Below are 23189 nucleotides of genomic sequence, written 5' to 3'. Positions count from 1 at the left end.
TTGCTACATGAACACTGTTTTACTGAATATGTCATTTTGGCTTAAAAAAAAATAAAAATAAAAGAACGTTTATTTTAACTCGTGATCCGCACTCGTTTTTGACGGCAAACTTGCCAAGGAGGCGGAGCTGGTTGCACGGATTTCCCGAGGCGTCATTGAAGGCAGCACGCCTTAACGGATAACTCCGGAAAATCCGCGGAATCAGCTCCGCCTCGGTGGGCTGGATGCCGCCGTGTGAGACCGCCTCCCTCCCCGCCTCTTGCGATTCAGCTGCAGGCGGGTTCTACTCGTGTTTCCACGAATCTAGATGTCCAGACGGTGAGATCTTCTCCACGGCTCAGACAGTTCTTACCGGGAAACCTGCATCTCCTTCTGCTTTCCTAATTGGAACAGAGTGACCGTAACTTTAGCTCAGTTAGCTAGCGAGAAACAGAGGGAGCCGTGCGTATTCTGGAAGGAGGGGAACTTACTTGAAGGGGAGCCCGGACCACAGAAGACCCGCCTCGGGGAAACACTTCTCTCCGGCTCCCGTGGTGTCCCCCGCAGATGTCCGCTCGGTCTTCGGTGCTCCCGACCGCCTTCACACCAGCCCCCACCCGCCGCCGACCCGCCGGGAACCTTCGGATTCGGACCTCTGTAGGTGATGCGATGCCAGTAACCGCCGGTAACCGCGGGTGACGTGAAAAGTGACTCCGGTCTCAATAATAGTCATTATTAGTCACTTTATTGTCTTTATAATTGTAGGAATCTTCTTTTTTTTAAATTTTAACTATAAAGTCAAGTCAAACTGAACTTTTTTTTCTAGTCCGACGCTGTGCCTCCGCGGGCACTTCGGGACTTGCTTGCCGGCGGTGAGTCAGCGCCGGGCGTGTTGCTGTCAGCAAGACACCCCGGGGGCAACCGGAGCTTCCCTTAACATGCGGAAAAATTAGTCTCTGGGGTTTGACTTGATTTAATTCAATCCACTAATTCAGGGGGATAAATGTGCTTTATAACATTTTGATGATAGGTTTACCCGAGGGGTGGGAAAGATGCAGCACATTGCCATGCAGCGACTGGAGATGGGATTGAACAGATCTGATCATTTTACATATCTCTTTGAGACTTTCTTATTTTTTGAAACTGGTTAAGTGTGCAGGATATTTTCTCCAGTTTCGTGCACCGCTGAAGAGTTTACAAACACCGGTTACCACGTATCGGATGGAGAAATTGGAAGCGTAAATACATCTTCGAAATGTGAAATGAGTTTTTGAGGAATATTTAATATGAGTTGAGAGTTTATAATCACAGCTGCTGTCCCCTGATTAATTTTCAGATTGGGATGTGTGCGCCTGTAAATCTGTAACCCCAGTCAGTGTTTTGTGGATGATCAGACATCCAAGACAATATTTCATGTCTTAATAAATGCATGACTTCTGCATGCATATAAATTATTGATGTTTGAGTGAACAGGGCTGGAACCTTAGTCCCCAGCATGTCAGCCGATCTCTTTGAGCATGTTTACGGTCAACAAAGTTCGCCAGGCATCTTCTCCTTAAAGTCAGGCTGCAAGGCTCGGTTTTGCACACCTGAAGGAGATTACAGGTGGCAGCTCTGCGCCAGACCAGACACATCGGTTTCTCCTCGGTCTGGTGCTGGCAACATCACTTTTGTAAAACCGAAGAGTTAATTGTGTAACCCGTTATCGTCCTCCTTGGCCAAATGCCAGATACTGCTGTCAGAGGATCATGTGTGTTTTGCTTGACATGGACAAGCTCCTCTAAACATTGACAAGTTGGAGTATCATTCCTGGCAGGAAAACACCGCGCTACCTGTCACCCCGCTTTTTTTTACAACACAAGTGATTTGTTTTGACCTGGCGTATAGCTGAATTTATACATGCCCAAGTCCTGCGTGAAATCCCACCGTGGGTAAATCGCCCCTCCTAAACTTGTCTTGGGCCAAACCAGGCGAAACCTCAGTGTAAATGTCATTATCTAAAACCTACAACCTGGAAGGCTTTGGTCAAACTGAAGAGGTGATTTAAAAAACGAATGAAGAGGTAACCTTCACCCTCATAACTTTAAAACCCAACTCAGCAGATTTCTTGCTAGAAAAAAAAAACAAAGCAAAGATAAAAAACTCAAGACTTTCAGGTTCAGTCTATAAATGCATTGAGCGTTTCCTCCGGAAAACAGCTGTTGATCCTTCAGTACAGCTACCACCCCATATCGTAGGAAAACACACATCTTTGCACAGGCCAGATATACTCACATGACAAACTGCAGGGAACTGGCTGATCTCCAGGCTGCAGGATGTGGAAAAGCCTCAAAAAAAGTTGAATATGCAGAACACTATGTATAAATAGCATGAGTGGTTTTCCCAATATTAGTACTACATTGAGGGAGTTTGAACACAAAATGGATCAATTTATTCTGTGTTATTTGTTTTAAAGTTATCACTCTGACTTTTTAATCTTTTTGTTTGCTTGTTTTGTTTTCTTTTAATGATCAACCATTGTGTTTGAAAACAAACTGAATGACTTGCCGGGCCCTTTCCCGGAAAGTTTAATTATGAAGATCTGCAGGTACTTGTATCATCGGGTTGTCTTTTTACACAGCTTGCAGAGGAGTGTCTTCATGTTCAATGTCTTTCTATTCCAAGCACGACACACAGATGTTATAAATGTACTCTTGTATTTCTCTCTTTCTGTCTGCAGTGAGACTCTTCAGGTGAAGCCCAGCAAGGCCATGCTTGCGCTTTGAATGCAAAAATGTAAGTTTTACAGGGTGACCAATGGCCACGTTATAAAAATACAGCTGCAGTGAGAAATCGAGTGAAAACCACAATTTCAAAATGTAAACACAACACCTGAAAATAAACGTCAGGGATCTGAGAACAGCCCATGAATGGGCACTTCATCGGAATTATAGGAGATTAGACCTGCCTCACTGTCCTCAACAGAAATTAGAGGACGTTTCAGGTGGGAGTCATTGCCAGTCAGGACCAGCCAGTATCTGGGGAGTATGCAAAGTAATGCGAACACAGAGCCAGTTTTAAGGTTTTAAAATGCATCTCCCCTGAGACAAAACTAGAAATGACCAAAATAAACAACAGGTTTGTCTAAATACAACCGTGACTGTGAGGCGGGGTGGAACAACCGGATGTAGTGGTAGAATCGTGTTTACCTCCAACACCCACCGCGCTATGTCGGGGAACTGGAGGGTGAACGAGCACCAGACAGATCTTTTGGTCACGCTGACCCTGGAAGCTGCAGTCAGCTATTAACCTGGGTGGTCAGCGACCTGAATCCCCGTGTCCTGTGTCTTACCGCTGCTCAGGGAGGACTCAATTCTTCTCTCCTGGGGAGTATTTCACCTTCAGTCCTCTGACTCCATTGTCTACATATCTCTAGCCTCCAACACTCATATTCGTTTTAGTATCATTCTCTGATTTGGAAGTGGTTATTCTTTCTTTGTGAAACTTAAATGCATTAAGCTAGCTCAAATGAGCTAGCTTCCGATGCACAAGAGTTGCGCTGTATTTTCATCCGTTTGGCTTTTTGAACTGTTCATTTCTACAACAAAAAGCAAGACTTGCTTCTAAACACAGATGGCTTTGGACAACACACCCACACACACCTGCATGGTGCTTGTTCAACTGCTTTCATCCTTTATGAGCCACCATGAGGAACGGAGGGAAGCTAATGTTGTTAGCTTGCTACCGCTCATGACTATAGTAGTGAGCTAGCAAGGTGGACATTGAATATCAAGCTGACTCAGACCGAGTCATCCAAACTGACTCAGTTTCTGTCCGTCCTCTCACCGTCTACATGGTTATATTTCTGTGCAGCTGCTGTCTCTCTTTAACCCGCTCTTCATTCCCCCGTCCGGACCGAGACTCACCCCACTCTCCGTTTCTCCGCAGGGTTCGGTCTGCCATGTTGTCAGTCCTCGTGTACATTTCCCTGCTGTCCAGTGGTGAGTTTTCACATTATGGTCTTTACACTTTGAAGACACATTCAGCTTTGCTGGTTGCTCTATGTGCATCTCAACAGTACGGAGAGGTTTACTGCATTTGGAAGTCCATCACATCAGATGTACCCTGGAGTGGATTTATTGGATTAGTGGATTTACTGGCATAGAGTGAAGGGGTGGATAGATGGAGGTGGCAGGGGCACCAGAAGTGGTCTCAAGGCATCTTGAACCTAAACTGCGCGTATTCAGTGTGCAAACGAGTGACCTTGGGGTGAAACACCGGGGGAATAAAAGGCTAAAAATGGCTTTGGCCTGCAGGAAGGACATGAACAAATTTGACTCCGCCAAGAAATAAGCTCCTTCAAATGAGGGACTGTTGTATCTGAATAAACACTAAGTCTGGAGAATGGAGGGAAAGAGGACAGGAAGGGTTAGATGGCAGGTGATTGGTTATGGTGACCCCTGAAGGGAGCATGTCAAAGGAGAACTACATCAGAAAATTTGACTACTATTAGTCAATCCCCAGTATATGAGATAAACATTCATTTATTGTTCATTTTGTCCAGTCAGTTCTGTTGTTTTATTTTCCTTTTATCTTATTATCATCAGTTCAGTCTGCAGTCATCCTGCAAATGGTGCAGTTTTTTATATGATAGCTTTATTCACTTGGAAAAAAAACAACTATTACTCAAATTAATATCAGGTGCCAGAAGCTAAATGGAAAACAATCTTTCTTGAAATCTTGTGCTAGAGAGGCAATGTGGATGATATCGTGATATGATACAAATGTCCTAAACCTGAATGTAATGGAGTCATTTGCACGTGATTGGGTGAGAACAGCCCAGCGTGACAGCTGCTGAGGAAGTTCATTGGTGTTGGTTGGTTGTTCAGATGCAGCAGGTTGTTGACATACGGCTGGTTCCCGTCACATTACATACATTTTTTAAAATCAGACTAAAGCGAGTTACAGTGGAGATGCCGGGGATTGAACCTCATACAAGCAAAGCATGCGCTCTACCGATGAGTTACATATGACACATACATGACCTCGCTGTGTGTTGAGAAGGTTTCACCGAATTTAAAATGTAGAGTCGCGTATGTCATCCACTCCCCGTCCCCAAACCCAGACTGTAATTCTTGTTTCTTGGTCAGCCGTTGGACGCTTATAGACTGGTCTGGCTTCCCTCCATGATTTACATCATGTTAACATCACCCTCGAACCCCTCTGGGGAGCAAAAGTGCAACAAACAACCCTGAGCCCTATCCTTTTCAGATACAACCTTTTCATGTCACAGAAATCCGCTAAAACAGCTTAATTATCACAGTGTAGCATGATGTGCTTTCTCCCTGTCCAGGTATCATGTGTCTGGAGGCTCAGCCGCGTTCCACTCACCACGCAGGTGCTCTGGAGTTGCCCTGGCAGGATGAGCTGTGCTGTGACTCACCTTCAGCACAGCCCGCCGTGGATGGGAATGTGAGGCCTTCGCCAGAGACACACCGCACTGAATCTACCATCCCACACAATCCTCATTGCAACTTCAAGAGCTTGGCACCTGGATCAAGCCCTCTCGAGACCCCCGACGGTAAAGCTCTTCACAACTAATGTATGATACGCAAACGTGTTGTTGAGTTCGTAAAACATGCACTTAAACATGTGATTGAAATCAACTGGTGGTCTTCAAGCCACAGCCACTGCTAAGCATTAACCTTACCAAAAATGACCGCTTTATGTCAGAGCCCCCACAGGCACTAAAGTTTTACAGAGTCAAACTAAAACTGTACGTAAGTGGAGTAATTCATTGATGTATATATATGCATTGTTTTTTCATCCTGCAAAATCCACCGGGAACAGCGTCCTCACTAAGACCATTTTGTTTCTTGTGTAACTAGACCTCAGTTGTGTGCAAGTATTCATTGGAAACCACCCAACTTTGATGATGGGAGTTATACAATATTTGACAACCACTGATTACATTTTAGATAGGAAAAAACAAACAAATATTTATTTTCTGACTGCTTGCTCACATATCTACGGAGGCAGAGGGTGTTCACATCTGCAGAAATCCCGCTGAGTGTTTGTCCAGTATGTGTGAGGCCTTTTACTCGTTTCCTGAGTTGATGTCATTCTGCAGGCAGGTGTTGAAATGAATGTCCCTGCTGAGGGTTTCACCGGGCTCTATGCCTGGTTCAAGATTTAAAAAAATGCAGGACAAGCGTCATTAAGGGGTAATTGTGTCATAAATTACATTGAACCGTTTGGCTCGTTATGTCTGAATGGCTTTATTTACATCCGTCAGACCTCTAAGCTGCCATGTTGACCCCAGGGTCTTACTTTAACTGAATGGCTTGATATTTGGCCTGGAGGAATCCTCTCCCTGCATTTATCGGCATAATTGTGTCAAACCTGTGTTTGAGTTCTGAGAATTGCAATGAAAGAGGGTGAAACATTTAATGGTGAGATTCTGAAATGCAGCCTTTTTGCTGTGAGGGTGGAGGTGTAGGTGTCGTCGGCGTAACACCGACAAGGAACAAAGGGTGACAAGGATTTATTTGTTTGCATCGTGCGTCACCCCAGTGAGGCATCCAAATCAATGCTGATTTGCTAATCACCCCGTGGCTGCAAGTTCAAGTAACGATGGTTAGATGGCAAGAAAAAGGCCATTATCGCTCGCACGAAAAAAAACACACATCGAAGGCCTACAGTCAGTTCAGATATTATGACATTTCGATTAACTATCCATCTGATACTTCTCTGTTTTGTCTCTCTTAGAAACACAGATATCCTTATAAGCTGCAGAAGACCGAGATTAAAGAAAGTAATGTGATGATAAATACAGGACTGCGATCACTCCTTAAATGTCTCAGCAGTGTAATACTGAAGAATATCAACGCAGACCCAACCCTGATTGGCATGGAGCGTATTATCTGATTTAAATAGATTTGAAATGATGTCCCACGAAAATTATCAATTTCTGTATTAATGATGAATAAAAAGATTACTTTCATGTTGGTTATCCTCTACCCCAAAGAACAACGGCCAGCTAGTAAAAGCTCTTTGCACTCCTGGAACATGCTTGTATGGCCAAAGGTCCAAATTAGTGGATCAAGAAAAATAAAAGGTCCAAAACACCTTTTCCTTCATAAACACAAACAGGCTTTGAATCACTTCTGCGCAGCTGGCAGAAGATTGCAGCATTTATTTACAACTGTATTGCAAGTAAACAAGAACAAGGTCTGCTAGAATTATGCCATTTTTTGGAGGGGGGTCATTTATTCGCCTACCTTTATAGCATGGCTCTGGCATATAATCAGCCTTTATCCATTTAGGTCCAAACCGATGCTGACTAACCAACACTAGTGAAGGATTTTTACGTTTTATATTTTAATATTTTGCTGTGTATTAACACCAATTGATGTCTGTGCAGGCCTGGTACATGTCCAGTCTGGGATTACTTCTCCCTTTGTTGAATTTATGAGATTTACAAACAGAAGCGCAGTTCACAGAATCTACGTCGCTGCTGTCCTTCTCAGAAACACCTCATCGTGGGTGGCGGGTCATCTGCCACAGATGGCGTTGAGCGTGCCGCTAATGTGCAAATGTGATTTCTCGTCAGGCTCCTGTGTGAACGTGATGTGCGGAATTGACGAAAACCGCTGGGAATTGAAGTGCACTCTCCGGCCCCACGGCCGATCGGCAGACACACGGGGTGCAGGTCCATTGGCCGTCGGACTACAGCGCCTGCTGTATGTATGCCGTGGCGCTCGCTCATAAACGCCATCCCGTCCTGTCACACTTTTTCCGCAATGTGTAAATGAGTCTTCTTGTTCATGGCTACGCAGTGGGGTGTTAAACACATGTTTACTCTGGTCAGCAGAAGGGAAGCTGTGTGATATCACACCGCCTTTTATTTGGAGACAAATTCACAACTGGTCAAACACGCCGGCTTCCAGCCGCCGGCGCTGTCTCGGGCGGCTGCCTGCCAGAGTTTCTCCTCACCTTAGTGTCTCTTTTTCCTTTTCAACAATTTCCTTCGGGATAAATAAAGTTGTTCTCATCTCATCATCTCTCATTACCAATGGAAGATGGCGCAACAATTGTGCTTCCCTTTGTCATCGATCCTCCAAAAGTTATCTATTAAGTATTGTGTTTCACTCGAATCCTCCTCACTACTTTTAGATGAACGTCTGTTTTATGATACATTTTCAGTTCCGTCACAGAAGATCCTGCAGTGTCTGCTTCTGGTCACAAGCCTTACGATCCTGTCGCCTGCCAAATCGGGGATCCCCTGGCATGTTCGCTGGCCCTGGATGCCACCAGTTTTGTCGCCATGGTCACAGTCAATATCACAGATGTTGTCGCTGCACGCGTGTTACTCCGTGTCCCTGCCAAACCAGGTGAGACAAATGACTTTTTGTTGAATCTAACAAATTGAAGCTTCATATTACTTACCTTCATTGAGATTGTTGACAGGGTCATAATGACAGGGTCATTATGTGAAGGCCAAGATGGCCGCCTGTTTCAGCAGCACTTGCTACTGTTCTGCCATTCCGCTTAAACTTAAATTTTCTTCTTATTATTTCTCTTACTTGTTCTATCCTTGCTGATGTTACCACAGAATTTCTCTACGGTGGGACCAATGCTGGACCATTGTATCTAATTTCATCTTATCTTACCGTCAGATGAATTTTCTTTGGTTATTCAACCGATAAATTTTCAGTCTTCTGACCCAAAACAAGAGTAAATAACATTCTCCTCTGGATCTGAAGGTTGGAAAGCAGTAACCTGTCCCGTAGAAGCAGGGGTATTACTTTATTTGGGGGCATCTCAGATTTCACATCCAGATAAATATGGATACCACAAACTGAGTTTCACTTATTTTAATATAAAAAGATCAAGATGATTAATACCTGATATGGTTTCACCACCAACCTCAGTCCTCCACAGGAACGTTAGGCATTTGTCAGAGCGTACTGAATTGTTAGACCTTGGCTCGTTTGTATTGTTTTTATTTTATTTTTAATTTTTTTATATTTCTCTCATTCCTTCAGGGACCTTCCAAGAATAAACCAAATGAAATGTGCTGAATTGAAGAAAAAAAACAAACAAATCAGTTTAGATTGTTTTCTCAAGAACCTTCAGGTTTCACGTAGGCCGTAGATAGCCCATGTCTGAACTTTCACGGACATATGCCCTGGATACTAATCTGATTTATTGAGTAATCTTGATCTATGATCTCAGCCCTGTGGCTCTGGCTGAATAATACTGTAAATTCCAACGATAAGGAGGCTTCTGTCATTCACTTTCCCGGCCCCCCCACACAATCAAATTACTAGCATTGGAGCCTTGATAATAACATCAGCCAGGGAAGGATGAGTTGAAGGAAGTCTTTCAGGATATGTGACAGACGTGACAGGACTGTGGCAGCGGCAGCTGAGCCAGGGGTGCTTGAGCTGTAGGGAAGGGTTGGCTATATGACTCTCCATGGTATTAGACCCCTCTTCAGTTAAACAGCAGGAGCCAATCTGGGACATGTTGATTGTGTGTTTCTATTATTTTGTTGCACGTCAGGTTGTTCAGTGTTGGCATCGCTCCCGTCCCCGTCATCAAGGCACCCGCGGTGCCTTTTCATGAAACTCTTTCAGATGAAACAAAGTGGAATGCCACGACTTCTGTGCAAAGCCATTGTAGCCTAGTCTCGAAGAGCACGAGCCCTTTCTCTTGCGGTGGATGCCAGTAGAGCGTAGTATGGGAAATGGGCAAGCTGTTACTCATAATGTTGAGTGATTTCTTCTCTCCCAGCAGGCATATTTGTGGTTTTCTGAGACTCCACTGCCTTTGAGTTGTGTGTGTTTGAGAATTGGGCGGTGAACGGGGTAAAATCTTTGTGTAATCTCAGTCAAGGAGAGGTCCAGCTCCTCATTTCTGAAGTTAGACCTTCTGAAGTGCAACCTCTGTGAAAGCACAGCTCAGTGCACGATAACAGCCCCGAATAAAGAAAAAGAGTGATAAAAGAGTGACGTGCTTAATTTGGAATGGAAAAGCTACAAGTTGCAGCTGCAGCAACTAAATGAGTTCATCATCAATCAATAATCAGTCAGTTTGATTTGAATCTTAAGAAATTAGTCCATCCATCAATTCAGCTTTCCGTTTGTTTCATCTCTCTACGACTTCTTCACTTTTAGACCAATCCACAATCTGTATATCAACAGGTTTCCTAGATTCACCTGTACAGTCATGATGATTTTTCTCTATCTATGGATTTAAAATATATAATGCAAATACAAAGCCACCGTCAGTTCTAATTATGTAGCTAACTGAAGACCTCTGGTGTCAGTCAAACAGATAAAATGTCCTTCGATAGTAAGACTGACACAGTCGATCAAATTAGATTGTGGAGGTAAACCTGATAAAATGTCTGAATGGTGCTTGAAAGGACAATTATATGCTATTCATAGTATTTCTTTCCTATTAGTAATGATTGATTTATTTCATATTGATAATCCAGCTCAGGGGCTAGCAGAGCATTGATCCTCTTGCAATGAAAAGTTTAGGTACAAGAAAACACCACCTGTAGATAATAATGAATATTGAGTGCTTTCCATCAAATTGCTGTTCAAGTGAGAGGAAGAAGAGGACGCAAATGAATAACAACACACATTCGGTTCATGTGTAGTATTTTCTTTTCTTGAATCTGAAGTCACAGATTTCATACATAGTTAGAATTAATGTTGGGCCTTTAAGCCTCACTGTTGCTCCCGTAGTGCAAATTTTCTGTTAGTTTTGTAACCAATAACAATGCTATGTTCTTAAAAGTAGGACTGTGCATGGGATGATGTGCGCTTGTTTTCTCATAATGCTGTGTTTTCACGTGACAGTCAAACCCACTCCTCCCGTCAACCTCTCCCACATCCAGACCATCGAGGCGGAACTGATTTTGCTCTGGGACCCGCCGGCGGACTTTCATCCGGGCCCGCTGAGATACGAGGTCCGATTCTCGTCAAACATCCGCCTATCAGCCTGGCAGGTAAAGGCACTCCTTTCGACATGTGCTTGTCCCAGGGAGGTGTTGGTCAGGACAATAGAATGAAAATAACCCAGTTTTTATTTAGCCAGGCCCATTTTAAGACTTAAATGTCACAAACTATTTTAAGAAGGAGACGACAGACAGATGTTTCGTGTGCAGGTCCGCGTTTACAGGCTAAAGTTCTCATTCCTGCTTGTAGTCACGAGAGGAAAATAAAATACCATGACTATGACATCAGGGTGGCTTGGATTATTCCCCCGGCGGGCCAGACATCATCTCTCAGAATTCATGTTTCTGAGTGGCGCTCTTGTTTATTTACTGCGACTCGCAGATATTTTAAGAGTTAACTCAGGATTCCAAAACACACACCGACAGTGCAGGTCCCCCCCCGCCCCCCCGGCTGACTTTTCATCCACAGGAATCAATAATTAAATATGTGTTCGGCCTTTGAACGCTCAGATCGTCTGGTGTAATTCCATGCAGTGGATTAATCAAGACCCTGCAGTGTTTCTAGCATTGCCCCGCTGCATTTTGATTTGTGACGGGCCTTTGAAGTGTTTGCCAAAGCCTCTTTTCTCCCCTCCAAAACATGTAGAATGAGGCGCTATGAATCTGTCTGGTGTTTTGGTAATAGCAAAAGCTGTCGAGTAGTTGTTAAATAGTCGCTGTCATGAGAACATGCTGTATGCTCAGGTATGTGCGATCTGTGTCTGTTACTTTGCAAGAGGGTGTTTGTCACACCCCTCCCTGCTGTCCACAGGTGGTGTCTGTGCCCGCTGAGCCCCGAGTCTCCCTGGATCTGAAGCCAAAGCTCAACTACACCATCCAGGTGCGCTGCTGTGGCCTGGTTGGGCCTCCGCTGTGGAGCGACTGGAGTGAACCCTACCACATCTACCTGGACAGTAAGTGATACCACGGTCAAGAACGCCTACATTCTGGCTTATTTTTGTTCCCATTTTGGCTGATTCTGTGTTGAAATCCGTATTTTATATTCTTCTATGCCGGAACAAAATTGTTTATTTTTTGACTAAAGAAAAATCAATCTGATGTGTCATGAATTCAGTTTCCAATGGAAAGTTAGCCTCCGGCATCAATAACAGGAACACCATTGGGTTCAGGGGTTTACTTCGGACCATGATTACTTTTCGCCTCCTCTTCAAATGTGCGAGAGACTTAATCACTTACTGGGGTAAATTAATGCCACTGGCCTCAATTATCTCCCAGGCATATTTATGTCCGCAGTAAAATCCTCATTTACGAAGGCCATAAATGAAGAATTATCTCTCGGCCGTCGTGGGCAGTCTGAGTCAGAGGTCGGCACAGGGTAAGCCACTAGCTCACTGAAGGACGGATGCATCATGTTGGTGAACCGAACCTACAGAAATGAGAAAGAAATTATATTCATCTGTTGCCCCACTCTGTCATTCTGAAACCCACCCGGACACGGGGAGAACCTGCAGACTCCACACAGAAGGTTCCCGGAATTTAACGGGGGACCTCCTAGCTATGATTCAGAATCTACAGCTTCTCCGTATGGACTTTTTCGTTCTGTTACAGCCAAATGCAGCAAAAAGGTAGACGTGCAGGTACAAACTATGCTAATGAGGAGAAGGTCAACTCCAAATGAAGTTTTGTGAAAGTTTCATTTTTGTTTTCCAGATGACTCACAGGCCTTATTTCTGCTTTGCGTCTGCTGACAGAACAATAGTCCTTTGTTGCCTAAGAAGGCTGGTAAATAAACTGATCGGGGAGGAGTTTTCCAAATCCTTCAAGAGTTCAGCTCCTAATTAATGTGGACAGATTCCTGGTTCTTGTTTTTGTTATTTGCGTGACATTTGTTCAGGCGCTCCTTTGAATGAATAAACAACTGTTAAATAGCTTAATTTGTAATAGAAATAAATGAAAAGGTTTGGGAGATATGCGCAGTAAAAGAAAATCATTCAAACTGTCACACAAACTGTAAATGAAGATTCACTGAAACGGTCAATTGAAAGTGAGAAGTAAACAGACTATTTATATCGAGCTCTGGTGCTTTCAAAGCGCTTTACATAAGAGTGCATTCCATTTTCACATGCACGCACGCACACACATGCTAGGTGTTATCCCAGCGGGTGTCGAAAACAGCTGGAGCTGAACACTTGAGCACGCAGAAGGAGCAGCCCTTTCAATTGGAGGAACCCCCACCCTTCAACAGAGCCACAGCCGCCTCATTGACATCAATATTTTTAGATGATATTTTAAAAAGCCTCTCCAACAGTAGATAATACTATCACTCGACTATCTTTTTCTGGAAAGCCTGTCTTGGACCGTAATACACTTGCCACTCTCTTCTTGTCTTTTGGGCTGCTTCCTTCAGGGGTCGCCACAGCTAATCACCTGCCTCCATCTAACCCTCTCTTCTGCATCCTCTCCTCTCACACCAACTAACTTCCTGTCTTCTTCCTTTCCATCCATAAACCTCCTCTCTGGTCCTCCTTGCTTGACAGCTCCAGCCTCACCATCCTTCTACCCAGATCTTCTCCATCTCTCCATGTCCAAACCATCTCAGAGTGACTTTCTCCGCTGAGCAGCTACCATGTGCTGTCCTTCTGATGGACTCATTCCTGATCCTCTCCATCCAGGAAACTTCACATCTTCATCTCTTTCTCCTGTCCTCTCAGAGTCTCCAAACCAGACAACATAGCTGGATACTAAATACATTTATGGTTAAGATAAAAATTGCCTTGGAGAAAATGAATTTTGCTTTTGATTCCCGTCATTGCTGAGCTGTCTGCCAAAGACAAAAGAGAAGGACGTTGTTAAAGGAGTTGTGTGATCAACCGTACTCCCTCACACTCAGCCCAAAAAGACAATGGATTAAAAAAAAATTACTAAAATTCTTTTTTTTTTCCTCTCCTTTGTGGAAATTGTTTGAAACGAATCATTCAATGAGAATGAGTCATGAGCAAGTCAGACTTTGAGTCTGCCTTGTTTGCTCTGCGCTGCTTTAGCTACTGTATCATGATTAGAGACGCATTTCCATCCTAGCATTAAGTGTGTCTGTGTGTGTCTGTGTGTGTCTGTGTGTGTCTGTGTGTCAGCGGTGAGCTACATCCCAAAGAAGGTGGTGGCCCACCCGGGCGAGAACGTCACTGTCTACTGCGTGTTCAATGACCACAGCATGAACGCCAGCACGGCCATGTGGATGCTGAACTTCGAGGAGCCTCTTCACCATAGCCAGTATCACCCAGTCAACCAGTGGGTAGGAGAACAGTGCCTTTCTGCTGCATTTGCCACCTTTTTTCTTTCTAAATGTACATGAAAAGGTCTCAATCCTTGACATTTGACTCCAGGTCAGCCAGATCACCTTGCGTCCTTCAGACACTCGGATGTATGACCTGCTTCGCTGCACGCAGAAGTGGACGATCACTTACAGCCAGATCTATGTAGAAGGCAAGTTCTCTGTTTCTGCAGCTGTGTCTGTGTGTTCCTTTTGTGCACTGTGCACAAAGAGAGGAAAGACAGTGGCGTCAAAAAGCCTGATAACGCCGTAGAGGCTGGCGGTGCTTTGTTCTCTTCTTAAAGTGTGTCTCACTGTGGGTTGTTTTTCATTTTTTTAGGAGCTTACATCGAAATAAGCTGCGTGACCAACGGTGAAATCGATGCCATGGACTGCAGCTGGAAGAGCATACAGTGGACCAAACCCAAATTCCAATACAGGTGAAGTGGGATTGTTATGTCACAGATTTGTGGCGTGCAGGATTTTTCGAACGCTCTCCGGACTCACGGCGGAAAGCCTTGTGGCTGACCCCGCGCAGAGTCTAATGAAACATTGAGGATTTCTCAAGACCTCATCTGACACTCGTGAAACGGGCGTTGTAAATCTCACCATGTGAAAGGAGGAAAGGGAAATCTGGTGATACGTTAGGACATAGCTCTGAAATGTTGTGCAACACAACACAAGTGTGTCCACCTGATGTGCCCTCCTTTCTCCGGCCCTTCATCTCAAATTCTTATTGTCGAAATCTTCTTGTCTTGGCAACTGGGCTTGAATTTCTTCACTTGAAGACGTTTCACCCCTCATCCGAGTGGCTTCTTCAGTTTTGGAGAACTTCTTCAGTTCTTCTTCAGGCTTCTCCTGGACGAGGGGTGAAACGTCTTCAAGTGAAATTCAAGTCCAGTTGTGACGACGAAGATTTCAACAAGAAATCATCATGACCTGGATGACTGAGAACCTCCATGGACCTCTCAAATTTGTACAAATTTGTTTCAGTTAACAATACATGTCATATAGTTCTGAAATTAAAATGTCGTATTATGGCGACATCAGAGGACGATAATTCATGTGGGGAAAAGGGTGTATAACCCGTGGTGATTTTCCCCGCGTAGGTGGGCTGACCTGGCGTGCGACGTCATGGAGGAACGGGAGAAAGCAGGCGAGGAGGTCGGGGAGACGGGACCTCCATGCGTCCCGCTCAGATCTAGGCCCAAAACCTGCACCATCCAGCCTCTGAGGATGAACTGCTACAAGCTGTGGCTGGAGGTGCCGTCCCAGCTGGGCCCCATCCGATCCAAACCAGTCTACCTGTCGCCCATAGATCACGGTGGGAACAACTACTTCAGAAACATCTTGGAAGTAGAAGTTTTAAAGCTAGTATATGTCCTGAATGACTTGTGTTTGACTGCAGTGAAGCCGCACCCACCGACCAATGTGAGGGCAGTTAGTCGGAGCGGCGGGGTCCTTAGGGTCAGCTGGGAGCCCCCGTCCCTGCCGGTGGACAAGCTGCAGTGCCAGCTCCGTCTCCACGTGCTGTCCACAGCCATGGCCCAGCCGGACTGGAAGGTGAGGCTCTCTTCCGCTGCTCCGTGGTAAAAAAAAACAAAATTAACAGACAGGTTTTCAGAGAGAGCGCCGCTGAGGGGGTTTAACTGAGCTTAGAAAAACGGGGAGAAAAAAAGCAGTTGAGAGAGGAAAAACGTTGTCGGGCAGCAGACAATGCATTCTTGGGCACGCCCTGCAAATTCTTTCTTCATGACATTTCCGAGCTGGGCCCTAAAAATGTCTCTTCTCATTAAGAGGATGTCCTGTTGTGCTACAAATCAACAAATACCATCAGGTCTCAAACCTCCTGCGCCTTCTCCTTGGGGCGCTGAGTGACAAGAAGTTTGGAAACTGCACCTCAAGGACAGAGGGGGTTTAGTGGCGTTATGAAATCTGTTTCCGCTGTCAGTTATTCGGTTCGCCCGGAGCAAAGCAAGGAAAGTGCACGTGGATTTCTCCTGTTTTAACTTCAATCCAATGGGATGCAATGACGGGACTCAAGCTTACACAGTATGGGGCTCATTCAGTGTTCTCTAGATAAGAATTATCTTGGCTGTCGGTGCCTTATTTTTTTGTGATTTTTTGTTATTTTTTTTTCCGTAAAATGACGCGGAGGGACTCAAGGTGATTCATGTTTGACTCCGCTGTTGTATCTCATCTCTCCTATTAGTACTAGATAACGGAAGGGAAATTTGTTGCCTGCAGGAATATACCGCGGTGGTGGTCCCGTGGGCTGAAGTTCCCGTTTCGGACATGTGCAGCGCGTACGGGGTGCAGGTGCGCTGCATTCGCACCAACAGCGCCGGTTACTGGAGCGACTGGAGCCAATTGGTCTTTTCCACACCCCAGAATAGTCGAGGTAGGAATGCAGGGGAAATTGTTCTTAATTTCTTTTTTACAAATTTTCTTTTGGTGAATTTTGGGCTTTGAGTCTCCATGGTCTGCCAGTGAATGCTTGGGTTGACTCCGGCACCCTAAATCAGGGGTGTCAAACTAATTTTCACTGAAGGCCACATCAACATTATGTTTGCCCTCAAAGTGCCACACGTAACTGTAGCATATATAAATGTAACTACTTTAAATGTAGCCAAATGTAATGTAAAATAAATGTTATGACTCCGTAATGTTAAATAACTTTTACATAATAAATGTTACATATTCATTTGCATAGAATCTATGCAAATGCATATGTAACCTTTTGGCTTTTAATCTTGGACAATTTGTTATTTTTCTGGAAGGCTAACTTTCACATACCTAGCTCCGTGTTTGGTGTCGACGTAGATTCGGCATTAATTGTGGGAAATGTAGTCTTCAATGCATGTGTTTGACTTACTTATTTTTTTTAAGACAATCAGGTGTTTTAAGATGCTCTTGCATGCCATAATGATGTGGTCCGAGGGCCTTGAGTTTGACTCCTAAATGGTCCAAGACGTGTGAATGATAGGGTGAATGATTGTGCGTCTCTATGTGCTGCCATAGCTGTGATCAGCTCCATCACCCCTGCCACTCCTACTGCAGAATAAACAGCATAGATAATGAATGAAAGAGTTTATTTTTGTATAAATTCTTAGCGAACAGTTGTCAACATTTTTCAACATGAAAGGAACTCTGCGCCGATTTAGAAAGTGACAGTATGGGATGTTTCCCTGTGACTGCGGTGCAGCTGGATGCCAAGTGTGAGCTGTCAAGACATGTTAACTTCTGCCTTCATTGCTAATGACAAATGGCATGCAACCACATACATGCACATACATGTACACACAGGGGTTTGTGATTCTTGCTTTCCTCCTCAGCTCCTGAACGAGGCCCTGATTTCTGGAGGATTCTTCAGGATGACCCGCATAGAAATCAGACCAATGTTACTCTACTTTTTGAGGTAGAAGAAAATTAAAAGAAAGCATCATGCTTCTTATAATCAGGTCACGCTGTTCTTACATACAGCGATTTGCTTTCCCAGCGTCTGCCGTCGTCAGGGGACTCCTACTGTGTGGACAGCCTCATTGTCCAGCGCCAGGTGTCCACTGGGACCGTGACCAGGGAGCAGATTGAGTTGGTGCCCTGGTACAGCTTTGAGTGGAACCGGGAGGTCCAAACCGTGACGGTGGAGGCCCGCAACCGCCTGGGAAGCTCCACCAGGAATGTCAACATGACGCTGGAGAGACGGCCCAGGCGTGAGTGACGCATATAGACCGGATGGGCAAAATAAACCCGCAATGAAAGATCAGAGATTCCAGAGATTCAAATCTCTCCAATCTGTTCGTTATCACCCTCCTCCCTTGTTATTCATGTAGCCAATCACTCAGGGCCACGTCCAAGTCCTTGTCAAAAATGATCAAGACAGAACAATGATCAAACACGCAGGCGGCCATCAACCCTTTTCAATATCAAGCAATGCTAACAGATATTTTTAAAAGTGTAGTGCACTCGCGCTGCTTCCACTTCTCACTACTTTAGCCCATTTACTACCTCACCCATTCACATGTCATGCCCTAACTGTGTCCTACATGATAAATTTCCAGCTTCTGAAATAATTGGACTACATTAACCGGAATCCTGTCATCCAATCCAAGTCCTGCTCCAAGGGAGAACAAACACCTCTCCTAATAACTTGGTGCACTTGGAAATATGTCTATTTTGGCGCTCAGACTTCAACCTTGAAAGCGTGACGAGAAGACCCGCTGTAGCGCTAGGTTATTATTGAAATAACTCATCACTCATCAAGGCCCCGGCAGACTTAATGATTATTTGAGTCCCTCAACGTGCTGCTGATTCTCGGTAAAGTTGAGGAGTCTGTCGGTGAGATCAAAAGGTCTCATCAACAGGCAATGCGAGTGTCGGAAGTGTGAAGGGCGACTAGTTTCTTGCGTTCATCAAACTCCGGGGCTTTACTGTCAGCTCATACGCTCACGGGGATGAGCACATTTACCAGAAAAGAAAAATACTGAGGCTGAATTAGAAGCAGGGGGATTAGAGTGAATAACAGCGAGGAAACTTGCTTGTTCAGAACAGTGTGTTTGTGAATTTTTAACTAGTTTTATTGCTTGTGGAGGTTCTCAGTCATCCAAGTCTTAGTGACTTCTTGTCGAAACCTTCTTATCGCGGCACAGGACTTGAATTTCTTTAGTTGAAGACGTTTCAGCCCTCATCCCAGAGGCTTCCTCTCTTCTAATGACCTGTGGGGAGTTTCTGACTTTAACCGCCAGAGTTGTGGGCAGGTTTAAGTTATAGTAGCTTGTTAGGTAAATTGTAGAAGACCAGGAAGAATGCTAAAGCTAATGCTGATGGGAGTCTTGTTCATTGGGGCAGAGGAGAACCTTTTTGGGATTACCTGTATTAGAACTCCATATTCTTGCCATGACAAGAAGTTTTATTGCTGTGTATATAAGAATAAAAAGCTTTTTAACCGGCGGTATCTTTTTACATTCCCCTGCTGATTAAATATAACGTTTTTTATGTGATGCCTCGCTGTACGGTGGGTTTAAAAATGAGAGATTGTATGGTAACGACACTCTTACTCCTCAGGCCGCTGTGTGCGTTCGTTTCGTGTGCTGGTCATCAACAGTACCTGCGTGTCCCTGCTGTGGAGCCTCCTGGACAACAGCACGGTGCCTCTGTCCATGGTGGTCCAGTGGTCCCAGCGGGACGGTCAGGGCAAGGGCCCAGACAGGGACACCTGGGCCCGGCTGCCCTACACGGACCGACCCGCCTACCTAAGAGGTAATGTTGCATCTGCGTCCGTCCACGACCTTCTCCCGTTGATGACGTCTTTTACCGCCAGCCCTTTTGTGTGAGCAGGTGATTTCTTCAGTTCTGAAGAATATGGCTTCTACCTGTATCCTGTGTTTGCCGATGGAGAAGGGGAGCCGGTGTACACCACAGGTATGCAACACACCTGTGGGCGGATTAAACATGGAGGTAGTCGGAGGAGCAGTCTGCCTCACCCAGATTTGAAATGTTCTCTGTCTGTTACAGCCACCAGAGGAGACCCTGCTGCTTACATGATGCTGATGATCATCTCATTCCTTGCCATTGTCCTGTTCGTTACACTGGTCATATCACAAAACCAGTAAGAGCACCCAAAGCTATTAGCTATTTATTTATTGAAGTATTCCCTTTTTAATAGCAAATTTTCTATAATATGAGAGAAGACTACATTTCCTTTGTATTTGGCTGGAGTATTGTGATGTCCTTTGATCAGGAAAGCCTAGGAGGAGTGTCCAGAGTGTCCAGGGCCCACAAATTGTTTGTTAAATCAGAATTAGGTATATACAGGCAGTACTGAATGTTACAGATTTGGATAGTGACATATAGCAGGTCACATGGGTCTAATTCCACTGGCGTTCGTACTGTGGGGGTTGAGCGGACGGGAGACCCCAAACAAAGTGACCACGGGACGTAACTTCAAAATGTGTTTTGTTTTCAGGATGAAAAAGATGGTGTGGAAGAATGTGCCCAATCCAAACAAATGTTCCTGGGCCAAAGGAGTAGACTTCAAAAAGGTAACAGCCCAAGGCACACAGTAAATGCCTTCTAGTCCAACTTCTCTTCCTCTGAGAGGTTCATCTTCGTGTCCTTGCGCAGATGGACACTGTAGAAAACGTATCAAATGATATATGACTCATAAATGATGATGGGGATGAAATGCGGCTAATGGATGTCCGGTGAATATTTCCGTCTTCAGTGATTTAAAATAGTTCCTGTTGCCACAGTGTCTGAAGGTGGGGATGCTTGACAAAAGAGTGCTCTTGTTCTGCCGGTGAAGGGGACAATTTGGGGAGTTGGGGAGGAAGGGGGCACTCAACTCTTCTGAAGCAACTCAAATATGAAGAGTTGGTCAGCAGACCCACTTCACAAAACACTGAATCCTGCGGTCGATACGCCCGTAATTTTGTCTGTCCTCATTAGGCCGACACCTTGGACCGTCTGTTCCAGCCCCCGGAGTCTCTGCTGTCCTGGCCACTGCTGGTCCCATCAGACAACATTTCCAAAGTGGCCATCGTGGACAAGACCAATCTCCCGGCCTTTACCAGAGCGTTGGTCCAAACGCCGCTCGCCGCCCTCACGTCAGACCCTGCCGTCGCCGCAGCTGACTCGCTCCCTTTAGGCCTTGCTTCTGTGGTTGGCCAGTCTGACCCACTCATGGTCGGAACTCCGGCCCTGGATGGGAATAATTTCAACCGTTCCCACTTGGACATCGGCGAGTTGCAGCGCACCAACAGGCCCCAGAGCGTCAGCGATAGCTCCTCCCAGTCGTCGGTCACGTACGCCACCGTGTTGCAGAGCAATTCAAAGCACGGACAGCAGACCTTACATCTGCGGTACAAGGACGGCAGTGGCAGTGGCAGCGGTGGCAGCTCCAGCGATGAGGGCAACTTCTCTGCCAACAACTCTGATATTTCCGGATCTTTCCCGGGGGGTCTCTGGGACCTCGAAAGCTGTCCAAGCGGGGAATCAGTCGACCAGCGTCACTCCTGCTCCTTCAACTCAGAGATCTCTGAAGCGTCTGAGCAGGAGGAAGAAGGGCAGGACTTGTTTTACCTCGGGATGGACTACCCGGCAGATGATGAGGAGAGTAATGGAGAGCAGAGAGAGGGTACAAACACTGGGCTGCTTAAAAGTTTGGTTTTGAGCAGCGAGGCCTGCTTGGCTGAGTCAAATCCACTGCTCGGACCCCTGGACTCCAAAGAGCCCGGCAAGTTGTGTTCAGGAGCGCGTGGCTACTCCCCGCTGTACCTCCCTCAGTTCAGAACTGCTCCCTGCACAAGGCAGCTCTCCGATTAGCCACCAGGAATCTCCCTGCCCTTCTGCTTTCTCAAAAGCTGCATTTCAAGAAATCCCAAAGCTTTCTTTTGCTGTGAACCGCGTCATGACTCATGAAGCTTTAACCAAACCAGATGGCACTGATTCCATCAGCCAGGCTGAACCCTGGAGCTAATGTTAAAAAAAAATGACCCAAAGGATGGGTGACTCACACGGTGGTCTGTGACTCACGGAAATATACCTAAGTGGTATTTTCTTCATTCAAAGGATTCAAAATCCCAGTTTTTACCGTGCCAAACCGGACTTCTGACGTGTTCTAGTAGGTACCGATGAGGAGAACCCCTTTCCAGTGGTGGTAAGACCACCAAAACCGTATCCAGTCAGGGTTTATGGAGAGTGAATGAACATATATACTCCTACTTCAGACGATATATGATTCTCTGCTGAGTCCTCTCAGCGTCTGCCGCAACTAAAAACTCAGCACCACACAACTCCGCCCAGAAAAAAGAAATGAAATCAGCAGAATATATGTCACGGTGAATGTATAAAAAACTGGACAGTCAGTGTGTACCTTCCCCACAGCTGGTACAACTTTGGCAAAGCTACTGATTTCTGTTTTGGGAAGTGGTGATTACCCATCATTTTCATCACATCGTCAGTGAAACACTGCAGCTTTGCAGAGCTTGGCTTTTAGCGATTGCCAGGGATATTTATCTTCCTGCTCCAGGGTTAAGCTAAACTTGTCCCCTACCCTACCCTCTACGGAGTCTGCAGACAGTTTGGAAATTTTGAAGGGGTTTGGGAATTTATCGGAAGTCAAGTCCTTTTACAGAAAAAAAAAAAAAAAGTTTTACAAATTCACCTGTAATACAGAGGTAAATATTTAAACCGTGAGAGCGATGAGGCTTTTCAGTCTAAAAGCACCACGTAGCAGCGCAGATGAACCGTATAAGTGTAATGTGATGACAAACACGGCTGACGATTGGTCACTGCAGTGATCCCAAGATATCTCCTCCTTTGAAGACGTGCTCAAACGCTAGCCAGCTTAATGAATGTTTATATTTTTGTTCTCGTTGAGTTGTGTTACAGGATATGGAAGATCATAGCTATTTGTTTCAAGCTTGGCTATTTCATTTTGCACCCGCTTTGTGGTGTAAAGACAAAGCAGAACATATATATATGTATATGTATGTATGTACATATATATATATTCGGGGGAAAAAAGAAGAGCTAAAAAGGAAAAAAAGAGTAATTAAAAAAATGGAACGTGATCTGTTTGTGTATATTGAGATATTTTTGTCTATTTTTCATGGTGAAAAAATAAAAGTATTTATTGTGAGTGCTGTGGTGCCAGTGCTGTGGAAACCTCAGAAGAAATGGGACCAAACGTGAGCATAGCATCCTCCTCCTCCTCCCCTCAAGAACATCCAGGTGCCTGACAAAGATCTCACAAAGATCAAAAAAGTGTCTTTATTAGAATCAATAAAGTCATTTATTGGGAGTTAATCAGTGTGAAGACCTACGCTTTGGTGCCCTAAAGGGTCTTCCAAGATAGGAACTGCTTTAAATTGACATTTAATATGGGTCTTACCAGAGGACTCATGACTGTTTTTTTAAAAAAACCCAAAGGTACCATTGAAGCAATGG

General features: G+C 45.0%; 1 protein-coding gene across 1 annotated transcript; it reads left to right on the top strand.

The window, feature by feature from the left end:
* Positions 1 to 301: 301 nt before the first annotated feature.
* On the top strand, positions 302 to 22881 carry lepr (leptin receptor). Its single transcript, XM_086162088.1, has 21 exons — positions 302 to 636; positions 2699 to 2754; positions 3907 to 3959; positions 5312 to 5539; positions 7571 to 7700; positions 8164 to 8351; positions 10833 to 10981; positions 11742 to 11883; positions 14062 to 14222; positions 14314 to 14413; positions 14581 to 14680; positions 15350 to 15564; positions 15649 to 15803; positions 16488 to 16641; positions 17576 to 17658; positions 17740 to 17953; positions 19305 to 19499; positions 19578 to 19661; positions 19755 to 19848; positions 20206 to 20281; positions 20688 to 22881. Coding segments are annotated over exons 2-21 (3399 nt in total). The 5' UTR covers positions 302 to 636; positions 2699 to 2752; the 3' UTR covers positions 21564 to 22881.
* Positions 22882 to 23189: the final 308 nt, after the last annotated feature.

The sequence above is a fragment of the Fistularia commersonii genome, chromosome 16 (assembly GCF_037954325.1).
Source record: "Fistularia commersonii isolate RoL2024-O1a breed Wild chromosome 16, RoL_Fcom_v1.0, whole genome shotgun sequence".
Lineage (NCBI taxonomy): Eukaryota > Metazoa > Chordata > Actinopteri > Syngnathiformes > Fistulariidae > Fistularia > Fistularia commersonii.
The sequence above is the reverse complement of the archived record's forward strand: the minus strand, read 5'-3'. Positions and strand labels throughout refer to the sequence as shown.

Excerpts from the sequence above, each read along its gene's own strand:
- lepr (XM_086162088.1), top strand. Across the intron at positions 5,540-7,570 it reads CCCTCTCGAGACCCCCGACG|GCTCCTGTGTGAACGTGATG; the intron begins GTAAAGCTCTTC and ends ATTTCTCGTCAG. Across the intron at positions 15,804-16,487 it reads TGGCCCAGCCGGACTGGAAG|GAATATACCGCGGTGGTGGT; the intron begins GTGAGGCTCTCT and ends TGTTGCCTGCAG.